At 45.3% G+C, this 18,479-nt stretch overlaps 1 protein-coding gene and 1 non-coding gene across 7 annotated transcripts in view; both read left to right on the forward strand.

The window, feature by feature from the left end:
* Positions 1-18,479, forward strand: part of PRRC2B (proline rich coiled-coil 2B) — a 119,416-nt gene that overhangs the window by 89,944 nt on the left and 10,993 nt on the right. For 5 of the 6 annotated variants that reach the window (XR_012222604.1, XR_012222605.1, XM_073555945.1 and 2 more), the window contains exons 12-24: positions 2,087-2,417; positions 2,530-2,693; positions 7,736-7,949; positions 8,226-8,427; positions 13,889-15,823; positions 16,034-16,209; positions 16,283-16,395; positions 16,472-16,595; positions 16,824-16,900; positions 17,179-17,364; positions 17,599-17,793; positions 17,957-18,043; positions 18,321-18,425. Coding sequence is in view for 4 of the 6 variants with exons in the window: in XM_073555945.1 (XP_073412046.1) it covers positions 2,087-2,417; positions 2,530-2,693; positions 7,736-7,949; positions 8,226-8,427; positions 13,889-15,823; positions 16,034-16,209; positions 16,283-16,395; positions 16,472-16,595; positions 16,824-16,900; positions 17,179-17,364; positions 17,599-17,793; positions 17,957-18,043; positions 18,321-18,425 (3,909 nt within the window). In the remaining 2 variants the exon portion in view is untranslated. The remainder of the gene's footprint in view (positions 1-2,086; positions 2,418-2,529; positions 2,694-7,735; positions 7,950-8,225; positions 8,428-13,888; positions 15,824-16,033; positions 16,210-16,282; positions 16,396-16,471; positions 16,596-16,823; positions 16,901-17,178; positions 17,365-17,598; positions 17,794-17,956; positions 18,044-18,320; positions 18,426-18,479) is intronic. The other variant, XM_073555946.1, reaches the window with a different exon arrangement.
* Positions 16,954-17,037, forward strand: LOC141059980 (small nucleolar RNA SNORD62). Its single transcript, XR_012222634.1, has one exon. It is a non-coding gene; the product is annotated as a small nucleolar RNA SNORD62 (small nucleolar RNA).

Raw genomic sequence — 18,479 nt, forward strand, 5'->3', positions numbered from 1 at the left:
GCTCTCAGCCCCGTTATCTACCTTTTAGGTTTCTTGTGTTTTATTAATCCTCTCTATTTTTCAGAAGACCTTGGTACACAGAGTTGGTCAACCTCCTAACGGACATGCCGTGGAGACTTCTGGATCTCCCGGACCTTTTGCCGCAGAGGCCCCTCTTTCACCAGAGTTCTCAGTCGCTCAATTTAACGGCATGGCTGTTGAAGCTGTGGTTTTGCCGCTGATCGGCTGGGTTCTCCGATCAGGTCATCCAGACTATGATTAAGCCTTCGTCTTCCCGCATTTACCACTGAACATGGAAAGCATATTTCCGCTGGGGTGAAGGTCACCAAATCACTCCAATGATTTTTCACCTCCCATCCATCCTGTCTTTTCTGCAGTTGGGTCTGGAGTCGGGACTGTCCCTTCGTTATATTAAGGGACAAGTTTCTGTGCCGTCAGTTCTGTTCCAAGGGAATTTGGCCGTTTGGCCTCAAAACATTCATCCAGGGAGTTGCTCACTCCGTTCCCCCCCTACCAGCCCCGAGTGGATCTCTGCGATCTTAATTTGGTACTCGACATCTTACAGGAGCCTCCGTTTGAACCACTGCGTGAGAACTCTTCCACATTCCTTTCCTGGAAGATGGCTTTCCTGGTCGCTATCACTTCAATTAGACGGGTCTCTGAGCTAGCAGCGCTCTCTTGTCGTTCTCCTTACCTGATCTTTCACCAGGACAGGGTGGTCCTATGTCCGATTCCATCCTTTCTTCCCAAGGTGGTTTCCGGTTTTCATCCGAATGAGGACATTGTGCTTCCATCTTTTTGTCCGTCTCTCCTTCTCACCCCCGAGAACGATCGCTGCACAAACTGGATTTAGTGAGAGCTCTGCGTCTTTCTGTCCAGGAGTGAGCCTTTCCAGCGCTCAGATTCTCTGTTCATCATCCCAGAGGGTCAAAGAAAGGGTCTCCCTGCGTCCAGGTCTAACATTGCTTGTTGGATCCGTTCCACCGTTCTGGAAGCTTACCGTCGAAAAGGGATAGAGCACGCCCACTGAGCATCACGGCACACTCCATGCATTCGGTGGGGGCCTCCTAGGCAGTTCACCATCAAGTGTCGGTGTTGTTTATAGTTTTATCAGGTTCTGCTGTTATCTATTACATTGTTTGTTACATTCTCTACTTCTACTGCTTTCTCACTAACTGATTAGCTTTATGCCAGTTGGTGGGTGTATAGTGTCAACCTCCTAGTGGCAGCAGCTTACACCCATGGTTTCCTGTGTCCACCCCCAATGAAGACTCCGAAAAAGATTTTACTGTGAGTACCCAAAATCTTTTTTTTTTTTTTTTTTTTTTTTTTTTTTTTTAACATTCCAAAAATTCCTGTGAAGCACCTGAAGAGTTAATAAACTTGAATGCGGTTTTGAGCACCATGAGGGCAGCAGGTTTTAGAATGGTGTAACTTTTGGGTATTTTCTATCATATAGACCCCCTCAAAGTGACTTCAAATGTGAGGTGGTCCCTAAAAATAAAATGATGCAGAAATGAGAAATCGCTGGTCAACTTTTAACCCTTATAACTTCCTAACAAAAAAAATGTTGGTTCCAAATTTGTGCTGATGTAAAGTAGACATGTGGGAAATGTTAATAAGTATTGTGTTTGACATATTTGTGATTTAAGGGCATGAAAATTCAGAGTTGGAAAATTGAAATACTTTAAAAATTTTCGCCAAATTTCCATTTTTTTTTCACAAATAAACGCAAGTCATATCAAAGAAATTATACCACTATCATGAAGTACAATATGTCACGAGAAAACAGTCTCAGAATCACCGGGATCCATGGAAGCGTTCCAGAGTTATTACCTCATAAAGGGACAGTGGTCAGAATTGTAAAAATTGGCCTGGGCATTAACGTGCAAACCACCCTCGGGGGTAAAGGGGTTAAGCGAGGGGTACCAACAATTTTGACCATGTGTGTATATTCGTGAACGTAGGGGCAGTATTTTAGTGATATTCCTGTACACAGGGGGCAGTATAATATACTTTGCTGCAGTTTTCCGTTTGTGGTTTATCATTGTGGTAATATTATTCACTTTTTTGTTCTCTTGTGTAGACGTCGACGTCGGCTGCGGTTTTGCGTCAGGCTTCTGTTGTTGAGGAGAAGGATGAGAAAGCGTCTTCGAGGCAAAAGTTTGTCACATCTGAAATATCGGAAGCAGTTGAGCGTGCTCGCAAACGGCGTGAGGAGGAAGAACGCAGGACTCGTGAAGAACGATTAGCAGCCTGCGCTGCAAAACTCAAGCAACTGGATCAAAAGACCAAACAGGCTTCTAAATCCGGGAGTGAGACGCCTAAGCGGATGGAAAACAAGGAGAATGAGGACCCCAGGTCTCCGGTCTCAGACAGGAGTAGTGCTCAAGAGAACGTACAGAGCTTTCGAAGAGGTACGGCCAAATGGTGCAGAGGCCTGAGATATTGCATAGCTGTTCCCTTACTGAGGGAGGAGAGTGGTCATCTTTCTTACATTCCTGATTGTGGGTTTTATTCTTTTTCTAGAGTTTTCCCAGGAATCTCCCTCTGAGTATTTAGATGAGGAGCCTCCAGTAGCTCCACGAGGCGAAAGCAGCAGTGAGGATGACTGCAGAGAATCCATGTCTCCAGTGCAGGATTTCAGCAAACATCAAAAATTAATCCCACCAAGGTTCCAGAGACAGCAGCAGGTAATGGGGGAGAAATCTGTTATCACTGGGACATTTGTAATATAGTCTTCTACCTCAGAGCTGTACTCTTTATTAGGCCGCTATTTTTTTCGAAATGGTCATCATTCTTGCTGCAATCCATAGCTATAAACTCTGAGCTCCTATATTGCAAGGGGTAGTTGCCCACAGGGCTGTGGAGTGTGTATAAAATGGAACAACTCCTAAAATATATAACACATTGGGTGCAGTAGTACAATGCAGGATGTGCTGTAAATGTTTTCATAATTTGTGAACGTTCTGAAATGTCTTATAAATTTCTGTTCCTGATGTAAGGATCTCAGCATTTAGTTGAGATGAATCTGTGCTGCCCTTTATGTACATGCTCAGTAGTGACCAGTGCTGTGGAGTCGTTGATAAGATGAATCTGTGCTGCCCTTTATGTACATGTCAGTAGTGACCAGTGCTGTGGGGTCGTAGATGAGATGAATCTGTGCTGCCCTTTATGTACATGCTCAGTAGTGACCATTGCTGTGGGGTCGTAGATAAGATGAATCTGTGCTGCCCTTTATGTACATGCTCAGTAGTGACCAGTGCTGTGGGGTCGTAGATGAGATGAATCTGTGCTGCCCTTTATGTACATGATCATTAGTGACCAGTGCTGTGGGGTTGTAGATGAGATGAATCTGTGCTGCCCTTTATGTACATGTCAGTAGTGACCAGTGCTCTGGGGTCGTAGATGAGATGAATCTGTGCTGCCCTTTATGTACATGCTCAGTAGTGACCAGTGCTGTGGGGTCGTAGATGAGATGAATCTGTGCTGCCCTTTATGTACATGCTCAGTAGTGACCAGTGCTGTGGAGTCGTAGATGAGATGAATCTGTGCTGCCCTTTAGTGACCAGTGCTGTGGGGTCGTAGATGAGATGAATCTGTGCTGCCCTTTATGTACATGCTCAGTAGTGACCAGTGCTGTGGGGTCGTAGATGAGATGAATCTGTGCTGCCCTTTATGTACATGCTCAGTAGTGACCAGTGCTGTGGAGTCGTAGATGAGATGAATCTGTGCTGCCCTTTATGTACATGCTCAGTAGTGACCAGTGCTGTGGGGTCGTAGATAAGATGAATCTGCTGCCCTTTATGTACATGCTCAGTAGTGACCATTGCTGTGGGGTCATAGATGAGATGAATCTGTGTTGCCCTTTATGTACATGCTCAGTAGTGACCATTGCTGTGGGGTCGTAGATAAGATGAATCTGTGCTGCCCTTTATGTACATGCTCAGTAGTGACCAGTGCTGTGGGGTCGTAGATGAGATGAATCTGTGCTGCCCTTTATGTACATGATCATTAGTGACCAGTGCTGTGGGGTTGTAGATGAGATGAATCTGTGCTGCCCTTTATGTACATGTCAGTAGTGACCAGTGCTGTGGGGTCGTAGATGAGATGAATCTGTGCTGCCCTTTATGTACATGCTCAGTAGTGACCAGTGCTGTGGGGTCGTAGATGAGATGAATCTGTGCTGCCCTTTATGTACATGCTCAGTAGTGACCAGTGCTGTGGAGTCGTAGATGAGATGAATCTGTGCTGCCCTTTAGTGACCAGTGCTGTGGGGTCGTAGATGAGATGAATCTGTGCTGCCCTTTATGTACATGCTCAGTAGTGACCAGTGCTGTGGGGTCGTAGATGAGATGAATCTGTGCTGCCCTTTATGTACATGCTCAGTAGTGACCAGTGCTGTGGAGTCGTAGATGAGATGAATCTGTGCTGCCCTTTATGTACATGCTCAGTAGTGACCAGTGCTGTGGGGTCGTAGATAAGATGAATCTGCTGCCCTTTATGTACATGCTCAGTAGTGACCAGTGCTGTGGGGTCGTAGATGAGATGAATCTGTGCTGCCCTTTATGTACATGATCATTAGTGACCAGTGCTGTGGGGTTGTAGATGAGATGAATCTGTGCTGCCCTTTATGTACATGTCAGTAGTGACCAGTGCTGTGGGGTCGTAGATGAGATGAATCTGTGCTGCCCTTTATGTACATGCTCAGTAGTGACCAGTGCTGTGGAGTCGTAGATGAGATGAATCTGTGCTGCCCTTTAGTGACCAGTGCTGTGGGGTCGTAGATGAGATGAATCTGTGCTGCCCTTTATGTACATGCTCCGTAGTGACCAGTGCTGTGGGGTCGTAGATGAGATGAATCTGTGCTGCCCTTTATGTACATGCTCAGTAGTGACCAGTGCTGTGGAGTCGTAGATGAGATGAATCTGTGCTGCCCTTTATGTACATGTCAGTAGTGACCAGTGCTGTGGGGTCGGAGATGAGATGAATCTGTGCTGCCCTTTATGTACATGCTCAGTAGTGACCAGTGCTGTGGAGTCGTAGATAAGATGAATCTGTGCTGCCCTTTATGTACATGCTCAGTAGTGACCAGTGCTGTGGAGTCGTAGATAAGATGAATCTGTGCTGCACTTTATGTACATGCTCAGTAGTGACCAGTGCTGTGGGGTTGTAGATGAGGTGAATCTGTGATGCCCTTTATGTACATGCTCAGTAGTGACCAGTGCTGTGGAGTCGTAGATGAGATGAATCTGTGCTGCCCTTTATGTACATGCTCAGTAGTGACCAGTGCTGTGGAGTCGTAGATGAGATGAATCTGTGCTGCCCTTTATGTACATGCTCAGTAGTGACCAGTGCTGTGGGGTTGTAGATGAGGTGAATCTGTGATGCCCTTTATGTACATGCTCAGTAGTGACCAGTGCTGTGGAGTCGTAGATGAGATGAATCTGTGCTGCCCTTTATGTACATGCTCAGTAGTGACCAGTGCTGTGGAGTCGTAGATGAGATGAATCTGTGTTGCCCTTTATGTACATGCTCAGTAGTGACCAGTGCTGTGGGGTCGTAGATGAGATGAATCTGTGCTGCCCTTTATGTACATGCCCAGTAGTGACCAGTGCTGTGGGGTCGTAGATGAGATGAATCTGTGCTGCCCTTTATGTACATGATCATTAGTGACCAGTGCTGTGGGGTCGTAGATGAGATGAATCTGTGCTGCCCTTTATGTACATGTCAGTAGTGACCAGTGCTGTGGAGTCGTAGATGAGATGACTCTGTGCTGCACTTTATGTAGATGCTCAGTAGTGACCATTGCTGTGGAGTCATAGATGAGATGAATCTATGCTGTACTTTATGTACATGTCAGTAGTGACCAGTGCTGTGGGGTCGTAGATGAGATGAATCTGTGCTGCCCTTTATGTACATGTCAGTAGTGACCAGTGCTGTGGAGTCGTAGATGAGATGACTCTGTGCTGCACTTTATGTAGATGCTCAGTAGTGACCATTGCTGTGGAGTCATAGATGAGATGAATCTATGCTGCACTTTATGTACATGTCAGTAGTGACCAGTGCTGTGGGGTCGTAGATGAGATGAATCTGTGCTGCCCTTTATGTACATGTCAGTAGTGACCAGTGCTGTGGAGTCGTAGATGAGATGAACCTGTGCTGCCCTTTATGTACATGTCAGTAGTGACCAGTGCTGTGGGGTCGTAGATGAGATGAATCTTTGCTGCCCTTTATGTATATGTCAGTAGTGACCAGTGCTGTGGGGTTATAGATGAGATGAATCTGTGCTGCACTTTATGTACATGTCAGTAGTGACCAGTGCTGTGGGGTTATAGATGAGATGAATCTGTGCTGCCCTTTATGTACATGTCAGTAGTGACCAGTGCTGTGGGGGCCGTAGATGAGATGAATCTGTGCTGCCCTTTATGTACATGATCAGTAGTGACCAGTGCTGTGGGGTTATAGATGAGATGAATCTGTGCTGCACTTTATGTACATGCTCTGTAGTGACCACTGTTGTGGAGTCAGGAGTCAGGGAAATTGAGGAGTCTGAGGTTTGGCTTATCGACTCCTCAGCCCTAGTTGTCCATGCATAATCTGATTCCTCCGCATTACCAGTGCAAGCTCTTGGAAGGCACGCAATGCTGGGAAATTGTAAAGTAGTTTTCCCATCTTCAGGATACTATCACACTATAAATACACACAACCACAGATATTACCAAGGGAAAGACGATAAATTGACAAAAAATTTTTTTTGTATAAAATACCTTTATTAGGAACATACATAAAAATGGCTAACTTTCCAAGCACTGTAACGCAAAAAAAGCATACCAAAATCCAGGACTCAATGTATAACATGAATGTGAAAATGCACACAAAGAAATATTTTTGAACGAAGAAATGTATCAGAGTGGGAGGCAATTATAATTCATAATATGCAAATCTGCCGATTATGAAATTATCACAATTTTAATGCAAAGTGCACTGTAAAATAAATCACAACCGATGAAATGGCAATGAATGTAACAATAAATAAATATAGCCATCCCTGAAAAAAGGAACATATATGAATTGCTCCTATGCTACCTTGTTAAACATGATTATATCATGTGAGCAAAAAGACATCATTATGGTAAATGTGCAAAAAAATCAGAATAATCTGCAAAATTCACAAAGTGATTTGTGCAAAAAACACTATGTAATCAGTAAGCACCATAAAAATAGCGGTGCTCAGTAGTGACCACTGTTGTGGAGTTGGGAGTCAGGGAAATTGAGGAGTCTGAGGTTTGGCTTATCGACTCCTCAGCCCTAGTTGTCCGTGCATTATCTGATTCTTCTGCATTACCAGTGCAAGCTCTTGGAAGGCACTAAATGCTGGGAAATTGTAAAGTAGTTTTCCCATCTCCAGGATGCTATCACACTATGTTGTAAGTGTGATAATAGTATTAGCAAATGCCTCTAATTATAAATGTAGTATAGTTCTTCTTATTCGCTATGTCGCTTGCCCCTTGTGCAGGACATTGCAGTAGCCTGAGTATCTATGGTTACGACCACATACAACTAGCTAACTTATTATCTGAGTGGTTGTAACCATGGACACCTAAGCTTCACATAGGGTAATGACATAGCAAATCAGCAGAACTATACTAAATTTCTCCTTCGCCTCATTGGGGGACGTGTCTTTCTATAAAATTCCTGCTGATATATTGCCTTGCTTCTCTTGTGTCCTTAGGAGCAGCTGTATAAGATGCAGCAGTGGCAGCAGCAGCAACAGCAAGCCTACATGGCATCTACCCACACCAACCACACGCGCCCCTTCTATTCCCACCACCCCCAGATGTTGGGGTTTGACCCTCGCTGGATGATGATGCCATCATATATGGATCCCCGGATGGCGCAGGGTCGCACTGCTGTTGATTTCTATCCTTCCTCTATACATCCACCAGGTTAGTGCTCTGCTTGCTCCAGCACTACCAGCCTGGTGTATCTCTGCCATGCGGGCAGAATCACTGTGGGTTGATAAATATCACAAGGGGCACAACAATTGTAGACTTATCCTATGAATGGGGCACATGAGCATTGTAGATCAGATATTTCTATTTGCTCTGCATCAATGGGAACTGGTCAATATCTGGGTTAGAAAGCTTGGTTTATGGTTGTAAGGTTCCTAGTGCCTGGGCATACTCTGTGTCACTTGCTAAATAAACTTGTTTTCTGGCTAGGTGTGATGAAACACATGATCCAGCCGGAATCCGTGGGTGGAAACTGCCAGCCAGACGATTGCCAGACATCAGATTGCCGGCCTCCATCTGCTGAACCGATGTCGGCATGGAGCCAGGACAGCTATTTGCACCTGCAAAGTAAAGCCTACTGCCTCCCTCTGCAGAAGCCAATGGAAAGCGCTCCAGATGCTGGATACAGCAGGTACCTGGCTACAAAAAAAAATGGTCCCCCATCACCAACCTCAGACTAATGAACTGGTCACTTATTTCCTAGAAAAAATTCAACCATATCTCAGGACATTTTTGCACATTCCCCTCAGGGCCTAGATCTCCTTTGCTATTGCACCTCAAGCTCACTTTCCACATGTGAACCTGTTACAGAAGAAAGTTGGCTGCTTCTCTATCTACAACATGCACCAGTAACCTTATTCCCTCACATCTTTCATTCTTTAACCCCTGCTGTCATTACCCACCTAAATAAAATATTGAATGTCTGTCTTCTGGTATTTTGACCTCTTCACTCAAAAAACCCTCGACCAGAAATGCACTCTAACTGTTTCTAATCTATACTTCATATCTAAACTCCTGGAACATTTTGTCCGTTCCCCCTAATCCACTATCTCTCAGATAACGCTCTTCTTGGCACTTTATAATCAAGTTTCCACTCTTTACACTCTACTGAAACTGCCCTCACTCAAGTCTCTAGTGATCTAACTGCTAAATCTATTGGTTGCTGCTCCCTGATGGTTCTGTCTGCAGCATTGGACACAGTGGATCACCAGCTCCTCCTCACTATGCTCTACTCTATCGGCCTCAAGGACACCGTTCTACCTCTCTGCGCTCCGTTTTTTTGTTTTGTTTTTTTTTTTTTTTTTTTTCAGGTTCATGCACCTCTAAACTTCCCCTTACTATAAGGGTTCCTCAATCTCAGTCCTAGGCCCCCTCCTCTTCTCTTTATAAACCACCTCTATTGGACAAACAAACGGCAGTTTTGGTTCCCAGTATTTTTTTTTTAAACCGGATAACTTTTTATTAGCATTTTCCAAGAATGTCCAGAAATCAAAATTCAAAACAAAACGGTCCCTACCCCTCTCAAATGTCCATTTATTGCTGCTGAGAAGACATAAATATCCATCAGTAGACCTTTTGGCTAAGTTCACACTAGGTGTTTTTGCTGCGTTTTTTTTTTCTCGTACTATCAGCTGTGTTTTACAGTACCAGCAAAGCCTATGAGACTTCAGAAATCTTTGCATGTTTTTTTTTTGGACATAGAGCATGTCACTTCTTTCAGCGTTTATTCAGTGTTTTCCCCCATTGACTTGAATGAGTAGTGAAAAAAAACACAGGTATCACATTTTGCTGCATTTTTTTTTTTTTTTGTGCCAAAACCAGATTCTATGGAATAGGACGTTCTTTTTCAATACTAAACTTTATCAGCATGCCAAGATATGAATCTAGAATGCCAAAACCGCTGCCAAAATGCACAAAAAATGCTGCAAAAAAACAAGGAAAACATTCTTTTTCTTGAAGCTTCTTTCCTGCCAAGAGATAAGGTGGTGCTGCATAAAAAATGCTGAGAAAAAATCACTAGTGTGAACTTGCCCTAACAGGTAGATCAAAACAAATAAAGTAGTTCTCTATAGCATTATCAGAGCGATTTGTCTTCAAGGAAGTAAACTGCAAACCATAAACTGTTATAGGTCCCAGTGGAGACTTATCTAGACTGGCCAGCCATATGAAAGTATATCTGATTTTATATGACTAAGTATGCCTCTATAGAGAGATGCCAAACAGCCATCCAATCCTTTGGAACACACATAGTAATATCCTTGACCAAGTCAAAATCAAGGGTGCTAGGATAGGCCTAGCTAACCAAGGTGCTCACGTGTCCTCCAATTTTTGACACATCCTTCTATTTTGATATGCATATTTTTCAAGACTCTTATAGTACTATATATGGCATCTATAACTTCTTTAATAGAAGGCAACTTTGGTGACTTCCAGTGAGTAGCTTTACTCTTCTGAACAGGGATTTCTGCCAACTATCCAAGAATACACACTTTAGGATCCTCTGGGCTCTGACAATTAAAATCTAATTAATAAGGTCCTGCGCATTTCCCCAGAAGCATGTCAAGCGAGGCGAATTCCCCATTAGATGAATTAAGTCTGCATTCGATACACCGCATTTCCCGAATTGTGGGTCTGGCTTAAGTCCCTTTTTAAATAGATTACACCTCTCTTACTATGTATTAAAAATAAATACGAGAGTCTTTGGGACTCACTAACCAATACCGTTGACATTTCTTGCTCTATTTCTTCCCATGTATCATTTATAGGGCCGATGTTTATTTGCCACTTTCCTTTTACAGACCAAGGGATCTGGACTGACCAAACATGCAGGTCTTAATTGTAAATATTGAATAAATCTACTATTCGGCAGGCCAAATTCCTGTTTTAAGCATTTCAAAAGACTTAAAATGACCCCCTGCATAAAGTTGATCGATTCTATTCTCCTACGTTTTCCCATAATTAAAATCCATATTAGAATGTAGTTATTGACTCCTACTATCTTAGCCTGGTTTCACATTAGCGTTTTTTTGCGCATGCGTCATGCGTGCCTATGTTTAACATGGCGTGCGCATGGTCTTGCGTTTACACGCATTCATATGCGTTTTCGTGTGCATGCGTTTTTTTCAAGGTGTGCGCCAGACGCAACCTGTTGCATTTTTGGGTCCGCCGAAAGGCGTCAAAACACTTGCGCACGGAATGCGACAAAATAACGCATTATAGTCTATGGGAACGCAGGCGTGCGCATGGACATGCGTTTGTCTGCGTTTTCGTGCGCATGCGTTTTTGGTGTAAAAATGTGTAGACACTGGTTTTAACCTCTAGAGACCGAATGCGCATAAATGCAAACGCATGCAAAAACAAATGGTGCGTTTTTGCATGCGTTTCTATTGCGCACGATGCGCTGCGCAAAAAAGCTAATGTGAAATTATCCTTAAGGAGCTCTTTGGCTTTGTCCTCCAGTACTATCTCTATGCTGATGATACCCATTATACACATTGTCTCCTGACATCACCCCCACCTTAATATGGAATGCCAGGGATTGTCTGTCGCTGTCACTAACATCTTGTCCTCCTTCTATGTAAAACGGAATTTATCCAAAACAGAACTTCTCGTGTTTCCTCCCTCTTCTAACATACCTATACCTGATATTGCAATTACCTTTGGTGGTTCAAGCATAACTCTCCAGCAGCATGCTTGCTGCCTTGGGGTTCTAATTGACAGAACTTTCCTTTATTTTATATCCAATCACTCGCTGGCTCGTGTCAACTGCATCTTGAAAAACCTCTCCAGAATCTTATGTGTTTTTTTCACTTTTGAACCTGCAAAATCTTTGTCCCTCTTATTCATTCTAGTCTGGACTACTGCAACTCTCTTCAGATCGGTTACCCTCTAACCAAAGTTTCTCCTCTCCAATTCATCCTGAATGTAGCAGTCAGGGTCGTATTTCTGCCCAGACACTACACTGATGCCACCACCCTTGTCCAGTCATTACATTGGTTGCTCATTTGCTACAGAATACAATACAAACATATGTCTTACTCACAGAGCTCTCCACAATTCTGCGCCACCCTGTATTGCATCCCTCATTTCTGTCTATCACTATACCAGTACCCTCTGTTCTGCAAGTGATCGAAGAATAACATCTTCCATAATCTGGACCTCGCACCTCTGTCTCCCAGACTTCTCTTGTACTGCGCCAGTGTTCTGGAATGCAGACGATCAGATTCAATATCTATCCCCTACGTTTTTAAACATGCTTTAAAAACCAATCCCTTTAGATCAGGGGTGGGCAATTAATTTTCCCGAAGGCCAACATAAGAGACAATGACTGTTGTGGAGGGCCGAACCAATAACTTGAAATTATGTCTACTCAATATTAATTTATTAATAATTTTATCACTTAACATTGAGCAAATTTAAGTATGCTGACACCCCCTATATATCTTTGAACCCAAGTACAGCCCCTTTTGTATATCATATGAAGCCCCCCCACAGCCCCTTATACACAGCATGAGCCTCATACAGCCTCCCCATATACAGCGTGAGCCCTACACAGCCTCCCTATATACTGCATGAGCCCCACACATCCTACCTATATATACTGCATGAGCCCCACAGTCTCCCAATATACTGCAATAGGCACAAACAGCCTCCCCAAATACAGCATGACCCCACACAGCCTTCCTATATATACTGACTGAGCCACACAACTTCCCATATACAGCATGTGCCCCACACACCCTTTCCATATACAGCATGAACCCCATAGTCTCTCCACATACTGAATGAGGCCCCTCACAGCCTCCCCATACACTACATTAGCCCCACACAGCCTCCCTATATATTGCATGAACCCCACACAACCTTCCCATATACTGCATGAGGCCCCCATAGCCTCCCCATGTGCCACATGTCACCCCCCATAGAGTCCCCATGTGCAGCATGACAGTTCCATAGCCTCCCCATGTGCAGCATGTCATCCCAATAGCATCCCCATGTGCAGCATGTTACCCCCCTAGCATCCCTATGTTCTGCACGACAGCCCCATAGCCTCCTCATTTGCTACATTATCCCCATAGAATCCCCATGTTCTGTCTATCACCCCCATAGAATCCCCATGTTCATACACAAAAAAAGACCACATATTCACCTCGGTCCCGTTCCCTGGCGCTCTGCTCTTCTCCCTGCCTTCGGTGTGCTGACTCTCCGGCGGTGCACAGCTGACACGTGGAGATGATGTAATCGCGTCAGCTGTTTCACACGTTGATTGGTGGAGGAAGTGGCCGGAGGCCCCTCCTCCACCAATGCCGACTGAGCCTAGGGAGACAATGGAGACAGCCAGCGGTCGGGCATGGTGCGGCCCGCGGACCTCTGGTTTCCAGCCCCACGGCTCTCTGTCCGCGGTCCGGACTGAGACAGCCAGAGGGCCGGATGTGGCCCGCGGGCCGCACTTTGCCCAGGTCTGCTTTAGACAATGCTATCACTTCACCAATTTTCCCCTGCTCCCTCTTTATAAATTTTCCTCAGACTTCCCTCCTACTCCTCCATACCCCCAATAGCACTTGGTAACTGCACTTAAATCCTGGCTGATGACCGGGTCATGCAGCTTATTGGAAATGCCCTATTTATTATTATGGTGGCGGATCGTACATGGCGGGCGCTTTCTACCCATTGTGTACACCTTGTATAGATTATTAGCTTGCAAGCAGGGACCTGACTCCTCCGGTAGCTGGTCAACTATGTGTTGCTTTGTGATGTATTTGTCTGTACGTGTCCTCACTTAATTTTATTTATATAGCACCAACCTATTTCGGCAGCACTGTACAATTATTATTTATGCATGTATATAGCTGGCCACAAGTGGAGTTACATGTGTGACATGTATGTGCATCGCATATGATGAGACATTTTATTGCATAGTGGAAGCTCTGCAACTTTCTGTGGGACTTTGTTGTGTCACCCTGCTTACTGTCATTAAATAGAAGAATCCTTGCACGCATCCCTCTTTTCTGCTCATGGATGTCTCTTGAAATATTGTCAGTGTTATTTGGAATGTAAATATGAATTATTTGTTTATTTTTCCCCCTTTTAAGAAATGAAATGTCTTACTGCTCCTCGAGGGAGAGGTCAGACGCCATGCATGTCCACCAAGAGGCTTTAGAAGAAAGAAGCGAGGAATATCTCACTGGCAATTATGAGAAGTCTACAGGAAACTTCAGTAGCTGTATCTCCCCTCGAGGCCAGGACTGTTCATACCCGCATCTGGAGAGTGCCTCAGATTCTGCTGTCAGCCGTGCTCCGATGAGCTGTGCGCAGTGTAGACCGTCGGAGTTCATGAATGAGAAGAAGCCTCCGTTCAATGGCTGGGGGTACGTGCACCATCAGAAGTCCTCCGATACCTCAAGTAGTGCAGAAGAGGATAAGGAAGAGCAGAATGTGGGTTGTGAAGCATGGAGGAAGGAAGACAGAAGCAGCCAGGACTCTGCTGGTGGAGCAGACTGGAGAAATGAGCCCACCACCAACTCCCCACAGCCGCACACGGAGCACATGGGAAGGAGTCGTCGCAGTGGTCCTATAAAGAAACCGGTGCTCAAAGCTCTTAAGGTGGAGGAGAAAGAGCTGGAGAAAAGCAAACTTGAATCCAAGGAGCCAGTAAAAACCAAGGAGAAGCTGCTGGCAAAGCCTGAGAGCACACCGAAGTTGGAGCCCACTCCTATAAGCTCCTCGTCAAGCTCTACAACTGAGGAGAAGCCTCAACCTACTGTCCATGATTTGGAAAAAAATCCCCAAGAGAAGGTGGAGAAAACATGGGGCATGAAGTCCTCTACTCGTGAATCAAACACCACACCCCAAACCAAAAGGAGCAACTGGATATTTATTGATGAAGAGCAGGCTTTTGGGGGTAGAACCCATGGCCGTGGAAGAGGCAGAGGGTTCAGAGACTTTACATTCCGAGGCCGAGGTTCGACTGGCCCTTATAATGGTCAGAGGGTTAACAGAGGCAGAGGGGTCCGAGAATTTAACCCCACTGAGGATTTCCGAAATAGGGTCCCACGACGGCGCGGTGTTAGCGAAACACACAGTGAAGGGTCAGAATATGAGGAGCTCCCCAAACGCAGACGTCAGCGGGGGTCAGAAAACGAAGCCGTTGTGGAAAGAGAGGCTGATGACACGAGAAAAGGAGACTTCCAAGATTCCTGGCGCTCCAATAGAAATTACTCAGACGAGTTGAATAGTATAGACTCCAAATCCAGGGCCCCCAGGGCTTTTGGGAGGTCTCTTCCTCCCAGACTTAGCAACAGTTATAGCAGGCGGCCCTTCATATCCAAGGAGTCTTCACACTGGAGTGCCAAGTCTGGTGGGACGAACTGGCAAGAGTATAGCTTACCCTCAGACTCCTATGTCATGCGGCATACTGCCGACCGAGAGCATGGGAATGACTACAGCTACTCCGACTCCTTCCATCACAGGAGAGTGTTTGATGAAACCCAAGGAGATGATCGGCGGACATTTTTCCAAGACGAGTATTCAGATCGGGAGAGTCTGGATAAAAGATCGTTTGTGAGGAGACGACCTCCTCGTCAAGATAAACCCCCAAGATTTCGACGTCTCAGGCAGGAAAGGGAATCTGCCGGTCACTGGAGCAGTGAGGAGGTAGGGAGCATTGTGAACAGCCATGAGCACTGGCAGACCCGTCCAAGGATGCCGCTTTCCGAAAGATCCGGGCCACCTGTCAGGCGGTCTCCTGACCACTCTTACCACAACTCCGACCATGTGAACGAGGATTGGGAAACTGCATCAGAGAGCAGCGACTTCAGCGAGAAGAGGCCCGGAGAGGTGGACGGGGATGGAAACCTTTCCGGAAACTGCTTCTCTGAAAAAAGGGAACTGTCCAAAAGGAGCTTCTCTAGCCAAAGACCCCTAGTGGACCGACGCAAGGCAGAATCTTCTGGGTATGATGAGAAGCCATCAAGGGTCGGAGGGAGCTCTCGGGAATACCAGCAAAATCCCTCTTCTGGGAAAACCAGGTAAACGGGGTCTACAAAGCCAGATGGTGTTAGTGGGGTATAAGTCAAGTTGGGTTTCATACTGTTGACATTTATCTACTCCTCAGACAGATTATTAAAGGGATATTAGACATTTATCGCATGTCCACAGGACACAAATATCTGATAGATGATAGCGTCTAGCTCTGCTTCCTTCTTGCGTTTTTTTTTCTCTCCCCTCTATCCATAAAGTCGCTGCTCTGAAGACTCTTACACACAAGATGGCAGCCACCACCGCTATGGGTTAGAAAGGTCTTCTCAGTGCGATATCGCAGAATGCAAGAAGTCAGAGCGGGATTCCAGGCCGGCAGGGCTAAAAGTGGTTGAGAAATCGGAAACTATAACTGCCTTTGAACTGAAATATGGAGGTAGATATGATCTTTGTTCTGTATGACATGTAGACAATATGAGATTGGTCATTAATGTCGCTGCTTCCTCCAGACTCCGTTATTGAGGATGATGTCGACCTGGGTGGAGAGCCTTATTCCGACATGACCAATAAACCACGACGAGCCCTGGATAAAGATCGTAGGAAAAAGGATCAGATGGTGCAGGTGAGAGGTTTGTGTATCTCTAGTGTACCTCATAGGACTATATGGGATGTCTCATTCTGTCTGCTCTGCTGTATAGGTGCCCACCAAAAGCAGCAGCATGCAATCAAGGATCCCTCCTCGCTTTGCCAAAAAGCAGAACAGCATGTGCATGGATCAAACCGATGTTCCTGGGAAAGAGATCTGGGAAAGCGGCAGTCAAAGTTAGTAATGGTCCTTTACTTCTTAAATTTTTTTTTTTTTAATTTGTAGATCTGGAGCATGTGGTTGGGGTCATTCGCTGACCGTACCCATGACTTAAAGGGAACTTGTGAAGTAACCTGCATAGTTTGCCATTTGGTCTGTAGATTCAGCAAATGCTGCAAAACCCATGCATCAAAATGTAATTCCAGATGTCAAGTGCCATGACAATAATATGTTCTCCTTTCTAGGCATCTCCGTCCAGTCGGGTAGTGATTCCTGGGGTAAGCCTGGCAGCAGTTTCAGTGCAGAGTCTGTGCCCTCTGAGGTGAGATTTCCAGCTTCTGTATATGCATTCATCCCTGTAATGACTTTCTTTGGTCTCTATGATGTTCCAATAGATCCTGCTGACCCTTCACCATGTACTCAATAGAAGGGAAGTGAGGAGACATATGTACTGAGAGACTGCTCCTCATCATCGGCCTTGGGGCTGTAGAACACAGGGATTGTCATTCTCCCCCCTATTCTCCCACAACAGTCAGACTTACAGGACCCAACAATTGTCCTGCAGACTTCATGTAGTCTAACTTGTGACATTATTCGTAGGGATTCAAAGGCAGCCAGGGTGACAGCGGCATTGACCTCAGTGCCGAATCTCGAGAATCATCCGCCACTTCCTCACAGCGTAGCTCTCCATATGGGACAATGAAACCAGAGGAGCTGAATGGTGCCGTCATGGTTGAGGCGAAATCAGAGTGTCCCAAAGAGCAGGGTCAAAAATCATCAGAAAAGGTGTGTTCCATCTTGGTACGATGAACTAGACTTCTAAATGCGCTGTCCCGTAGAGAGCGTGGAATATGGAAGTTTTAGTGGGTCCATCAGTAGGATGCTGCACCGCCATTGTCATGCCGCTACCGGTATAGCGAACAGAGATCTGTCCGTTCTCTTAATTCTCCCATGTTCTGGATGTGGGTACTCTTCTACTCGGTCTATACTGTTTGCTTATCTTGTGCTTTTCTCTTGCAGGAGCCAGATTCCAGTTCTGGAATGAACAAGGAACACAAGCCAGGTCCCATTGGCAATGAGCGCTCTCTAAAGAACAGGAAAGGTTCAGAAGGAGCCGAGCGATTAGAGGGCAGCGTGCCGCCGGTCAATGCTGTCGAGATCCACGTGGATTCTGTTCTTCCCGTACCGCCTATTGAATTTGGAGTAAGCGCAAAAGTGAGAATTGTCTTGCTATCCTTTCCTAACAAACGTGCCCCTCCTGCTGCTGCTGCCGCCGTCACCTCCGTCATCATCCTGAATTACTTCTAGTGGTCTTTTTCTCTTTTATCAATTTGTTCATTTTTTTTCTTTTGTTCTTTATTTTTTTTCCCCTGCTCAGGATGCAGATTACTCATTACCCCCTGGAGCTGCTCCTGGACCTGCTGCTAGTTCTGTTGCCAAACTTCAGGATGCCCTAGTGAACAAGGTGAATATATAATTCATTTTGCTTTTACACTTGAGAGACATTGAGGGCAGGAACCTCCTGTCATGATAATTATGTGGTCTTTATGTTGGATCCATTGTTTGGCAATACTTGCTGCAGCCCAGATATCTCCATATACAAGGTGGAGGGGAGTATAGAAGGCACAGCAGCCTGCTGATGCAGGGTATTGTACTGGATTTATTACATCTGTAATGATATATACTTCAGTGATGGGAATACTTCCATTGATGATGGACTTACTGTTTTCTTCTTATTGCAGGCTGGTCTATCACAGTCCATACCCATGCTGAGAAGAGACCACCACCTCCAGCAAGGGATGGGACTAAACCCCATGTCATACCCCACTGCCGACCTCACACTGAAGGTAAAATTAAAAGGTCCCTCCATGTGACTAAATTCCCACCATCCATGTCTGTGC

This window comes from Dendrobates tinctorius, unplaced genomic scaffold, assembly GCF_039654945.1.
Source record: "Dendrobates tinctorius isolate UK_male_01 unplaced genomic scaffold, ASM3965494v1 ptg000231l, whole genome shotgun sequence".
NCBI lineage: Eukaryota > Metazoa > Chordata > Amphibia > Anura > Dendrobatidae > Dendrobates > Dendrobates tinctorius.